The 6,263-nt window shown below is 33.5% G+C and overlaps 1 protein-coding gene across 1 annotated transcript; it reads right to left on the reverse strand.

Moving 5' to 3' along the window:
- Positions 1-5,129: 5,129 nt before the first annotated feature.
- On the reverse strand, positions 5,130-5,615 carry LOC307141257 (signal peptidase complex catalytic subunit SEC11A-like; the record flags this gene model as incomplete). Its single annotated transcript, XM_079841313.1, has 1 exon — positions 5,130-5,615. One exon carries the CDS (start codon positions 5,613-5,615, stop codon positions 5,130-5,132), a length of 486 nt encoding a protein of 161 aa, XP_079697439.1.
- Positions 5,616-6,263: the final 648 nt, after the last annotated feature.

Below are 6,263 nucleotides of genomic sequence, written 5' to 3' on the forward strand. Positions count from 1 at the left end.
TGCATTCACACTTGACATCTTTTTTGACAAGAAAAAGTTGACAAGAGCGCTCTTTTAGTAAAAAAAAAAAGCTGTCATCGTTTTGTTCAAGATAGCAGTCTTTTGTTGCTATAACAACAGCCGCAACAAGAGTGCTGTGCGGTGCAGAGATACAAAATGTCCTGATGAGAAGCCCAGCGTAATTTTAAAATACTACTGTTATTAATGTGTGACGAAATGTAGTTTTAAGACTTTTTCAGGCAATAATGTACTTGTTTAAAGCTCAAATCTGTGGTTTATTTATAAAGAGAGCACCTATTTGAATATTTTATCTCGCGCTGTCGGAGTTGAGAGATCCAGTCGATAACCCCGCAGAGAGCAGCCTTTCCTCGGCTAGTCCTTCTGACGTTTGTTGCTGGCTCTGATGTCTCTGTAGTGGTTAAACATGAGAGAGAATTCTTCTTGTGTATCTTTGGTCTCATGGATCTATAATCATCGTTTAGGCTGAGGGCAAAGTGAAGTTTCATTACTTTATATTTTTTTGGCTATTTAACTTTACATTACCGTTGTAGCCTACTAGCGCTGACTTTGTATGTTTGATTGAATTGTTTGCTTTGATTTCTTATAGCTTCTTATACCTCTTACTTTTATACCTTTATAATGGCTATTATTGATCATACATAAACTTACATTTAACAAAAAGAGACTGAGTTGTGTTTTATGTCATATTTAATTTTATTACAGTGATAATCATATATGCACACTTGTCTGAACCACATATTAATATGTTTAATATTGTTTTAAATGTAAATGAAAAGATGCAGGGTTGTGTTTTTTGTTTTATTGTAGACTAAAATATACATACAGAGATAACCGGCACCTTCTCCGTGCACTTTCAGGTCTTGCTCGCTTGTCATTGGTCAGCTGTCAAAAAAGCGCTTGACGTAGGGCGTTTTTATCAGAAAAGTTGATTTTTTTTTAACTTTAACCCTCTGGAGTCTGAGCTCTGGGGCTCTTTAGAAGTTTTGACATGCTCTGACATTTGTGTTTTTGTCAGTTGCTTATAAACACATTAATGCAAAAAAATGTGAGCAACATGTAGGTCAAAGACAAGACTTCAAAATTTTGGTGTCCGCATCAAATTATGTTTACAAAAGTCATTTTATATACATAAAAAACATGTTAAATGCAAGTAAACTGTCTACTTTACTATTTCAAATAACTTTTGTCAAAATAAAATGTCAACATTTAGGGGAAATAATGTTCCAAAGTGTAAAATTGTCATTCAGCGTAATGGTCCGGACTTTAAATTTTGCCATTACATCTTTAAATAAATTTATAAAATAACAAGTAAAAAAATATATTTGTTTTCTTGGCATTTTCAAATATGTGTTGGCTGGGTTATATTAAAAGGACTATGTCTTACTTATTTTTTTTAAGTATTTAAATAACCAGGGGACTTTTGTCCCGAAAATCCAGTTTGTAAGAGATCATTCAGTGTAACAGGATTAAGAAGCCATTCTGAAATCATATAAAAAACATGATTTCATTTGAAAGTCTGTGACATCATCCAAAGGCCCCCTGAAGACCATGTGGTGCTGCAGAAAAGTGAATTCATTGCTCTTAAATATTTGATAATTCCACCTTTTCATGGTGTGGTATCCTAACAAAACCGCACGTCATTCATGAAATGCCAAAAAAACATTTATATTGTTAGATTTTTTGAAAAATAAGTAGATGTTGTGAATAATTATGATTAACTTTACTGGTCAAGCTCACTTTTTGATATAGATGGCCAGCTTATGGCCTGCAATATAAGCTGAAGTAGAAGTTTCGTCATTCAGGGTAATGCTTTTTTCATTCAGTGTAACAGATATATTTATGTAAAAAATTAAACAATATACTTATTCTAACCTGTAATCATTCAAATATATAAAATAATGTGATCATACAAAATTGTATTATATTTTAAATGATTTTCACTTCCTTACAAAAACTTCTTGTTGGCAAATGGGTAAACCTAGTGGTTTGAAGGATAGTGGCAAAGTATAAAGATTTAAAAATTACAATTAATTAGTATTTGTGGGCTGGACTTTGATACTTAAATAGAGTCTTTTAATATGCCATCAAATGATTCCTGTTTTAAATATGCCTAATAAGATTTTCTGATACATAAATATTGTTACACTGAATGACATTTTAGTGGGTGTCTTCTGTAAATCATGGTAAAAAATGTGTGATAGTCATTTTTTTTTGCTAAGAAAATATAAAATTAAACAGGACACATTCTAATGTACAGGAAAAAACTAAATTTAAAGCTGTATTACACATTTATTTTTTTGATGCTTGAAAACCCCTGTTTCGTCTTTGACCCATGTATGTACATGCTTGTATTTTTGAGAGAAAAATGTTTATGCACATTTTTTGAAAAAAAAAAAATATATATTTAAATGAAGGCCTCAAAACACAAAATAGATGTGTTCATAAGACTTTTAACTCCTGTGTGTATTTGCATAGAGTTTTTTCTTTAAAAGACGTGCTGAGCTGCAGAAAAAGACGTCGGCGTTGGCGTTTAAAAAAGTGCTCATGACTTTATTGAAAATTTTATTTCAATGTAAAACAGACGCTGGCAGATTAAAAAAAGACATCAAGTGTGAACGCAGCCTTAGAACTCTATTCTAATATTAATACAAATATGCTAATTTGTCTCTTCAGGTACGTCACGCCAGTAGTAATGTTATGTTCTTCTTCGCGCCAATATCCGGATTCGATTCCAACAAGCAGCGCCTTTTTTTGTTATAAATAAACTGCCATTCATGACACATTTAAGAAAGAAACACATCTTGACAAATATGACAGGACGCCATAACACTTTTGTCATTTGAAAATGAACTAACAGATCATTAGGATTATGATGATATTATCAACATCTTCAATTCAAAACCCAGCACAAACTGGGCTACCAGAATATGTGAGCAACATGTGGGTCAAAGACAAGACGTCACAATTTTGGTGTCCGCATCAAATTATGTTTACAAAAGTAATTTTATATACATAAAAAACATGTTAAATGCAAGTAAACTCCAACAGACATCAGCCATACAATGTAAGCTATGGCTATGCAATATTTGCATGTAATATTTGTGAGCAAGTGGTTTTCTGAAATGTACATAAGCCACATGTACTGCATTAGCAATGGCAGGTTGTCGATACAGGACTCAGACATTGTGATTTCTCTTCATGATATAGTTATCAGGACTCAGGTTGGATCTCTCTCCTGCTTTGTTTTTGTTTTCAATTTTTTCACGTTGCAGCCGCTCACACTTGATCGCACGGAGCTTAGTGCTTACAGGTGAAGTATTTCATTTCTGCGACACTATTAGCACCTAGAGTAATTAAAAAAATAAGGCAACCTTGTAAGCGCTTCTTCCACGTGTCGCGCAAACATCACAAACACAGCTTGTACGGGGCTTGAGAAGGCATCAACATGTAGAAGTAGACTATATTAAACAACAGACAATAAAAGGTCCAACATATGAGGAATACTTTTAGCTGTGTTGCTATGTTTCAATCAGATTTTTCTTCCAAATTAAGGGGCAATGCAGATTATTCTGGCCTACCCACACTATTAGAGACCCACCCATCATCCACTTTCTGCCTACGCCACTGGTTCAAATAGTATTTGATAATATCCATAGGGTAAATCCACACAAAGAACAGCAAGCAAACACAACCATGCATAAACAAGACCAGACAAATGCGAACTGAAAACACAGGAACTTAGGGTATGTTTACACGACAGCGATGCACTAAAAACAGACGACACCGCTGTCAAAACAATCCCTGTTCACTTGAATCTGCGAAAAGGCTGTATTATGCATGCCAGGCCAGTAGTTGGCGAAGTCGCTTTGTCAAGAAACACCCCCCGACCACATAATACGGGTAATACGTCACAGTTTTTTTGTTGTTTACATGGAGACAGTGAAAGTATGGTTTTCAAAACCTTGCATTTTCAGGCCCCCAAAACGCCATTGTCATGTAAATGAACGGCCAAAACGCATGAAAGTACAATACACAGACAAACAAGGTGATTAACGATAACACAGCAGTGAGTATTAGTGACTATGATGACAGACTAGTGGCAGGAAATGGTGCAAAACAAAAAGTGCTAACGGTGAGATCATAACAAAAGCATACATTAAATATAATCGTGATTTAATATTTTGTTGGTTCTCCCTTTTGTTTCTGCAAGTGTTCATAATTTCTTTGTATGACAGCCTGGCCAAAATTATGTCTGCACAATTTGGCATGTTTCATTGCGTTATCACAAATAAAACAGTTGGCTCCCAGCACAATCTTTTGAACACTGCTGTATATCTGTCTACAGTCATGATGGACCATTTTAAAATGATATTATATAAAATACTGCTCAAATGTTTGGGATCTATAATGTTTTAGTTTTTTTAAAGAAATTAATACTTTTATTCAAGGATTCATTAAATTGATCAAATGTTACAGTAGATATTTATATCTACTCAATTATATCTGCTTATGTTATATATAACAAAATATAATTTTTTCAAATAAATGCTGCCTTTTTAACTTTCTATCAATCCAATAATCCTGAAAAATATATCTCACTTTATTGATGATAATAATAATAATAAATGTTATTATTATGTTGTTGTTATTAATAAATGTTTCTTGAGCTGCAAATCAGCATTAGAATGATTTTTATATATTAAATTTTATATTTATGATTCACATCTTAAAGGCTATAATAAAATACAATACAATACCCCTAATAAAATAATACAATAACAATAATTTACATGAGAATTTAAGAAAATTAAATATAAGAATGAATGTATAAAAAAGAATACACTTTCAAATTTGACTCAACATTTTAATTCGATACAGAATTTAGCCTTTAAGAAAGAGTTAGACAGATCTTGACATATGATGCAAGTACAGCTGTAACGTCAGATCAAACCAAACCTGAATTTGGTATATATGGAACATGAACAAATATAAATTCTTCCAGTAGTTATTGTGTTTGCACTGTCATTGAACAGAGAAAATGATAATTGTCTTTTCACAAAAAGACAGCATACAAACTGGTCACAAGAGGGATGTGTTCCCTGACAGCATTACTCTGGAAAGTCTTCATTTTCTGTGTACTCAAACAAACAGAGTACAGCATACTTCAATTGGACAATTCCAATGTAAGGCACAAGCCCTCTTGCTCTGCCCACCGCGTCTTTCTTCTCCAACCAGTGCTTGTAGAGACCTCGGCCATCCACAGAATTATTGTCACCTTTCGTCAAGAACACTTTTCTCTGTGTACAATGGGAATTTCTCTTCCTTCGACCCTGAACACGACCCTGAACAATCTCTCCCACTCTGATTGGATCTTCAACACAATTTGTGCGGAAGAAGATGTCTCCTCCGTGAAATGCAGGCTCCATGCTTCCACTGAGAACAACCACAATCGGGCTTTCACTTCCAGTTACAACCATCAAGCCTTTCCAGATCATCGAGGCTGAAGATACAATCATTCCAAAATTCAGCACCTGATAGTAAAGCTGACACTTAATCCTTTGCCAGACATCGTCGAGGAAATCTAATGATAACATCTTGCCTGAAGATTAAATATGTATGGCAAAAGTCAATTAGAACAATTGCAAAATGATGATTATGGTGCAAATGTTTCGCTGCCACTGGTGTAGTTAGCAAATATGCAGAGACTCTTCTGGTTGAGTTACTTACACGACCCTGAATGAATTCTGAAGGATCATGTGACAATAAAGACTAAACAATAAAGTAATGGCTGCTGAAATAAATGACATTTAAAATGTATTCAAATAGGAAATAGTATTTTAAATTGTAATAATATTTCACAATATTATTAAATAAAAATGTTTTAAACTAATAAATGTAGCCTTGGTGAGCATAAGAGACATTTAAAACATTTTACTGACCCCAAACATTTGAACAGTCATGTACACAAGTGTTTCTCCGGGGCACTTTTATGTCCCAGGGCTCGACTGCCATTAAAACAGTTTCCTTGCTATTTCCTTGTTTTATGAAGGTCACATTAAAACTGCATTGGAAGGACGTCGCCTTTTTCAAAGTTTGTGTGATGTGTGGAGGGAAAAATCAAGGTACTGTGAACAGAATATTATTAAAGCTGTTTGTTAAATTATGCAAAAACTATGGATATATATATATATATATATATATATATATATATATATATATATATATATATATATATATATATA

The sequence above is a fragment of the Gobio gobio genome (genome assembly GCF_949357685.1).
Source record: "Gobio gobio genome assembly, chromosome: 17".
Lineage (NCBI taxonomy): Eukaryota > Metazoa > Chordata > Actinopteri > Cypriniformes > Gobionidae > Gobio > Gobio gobio.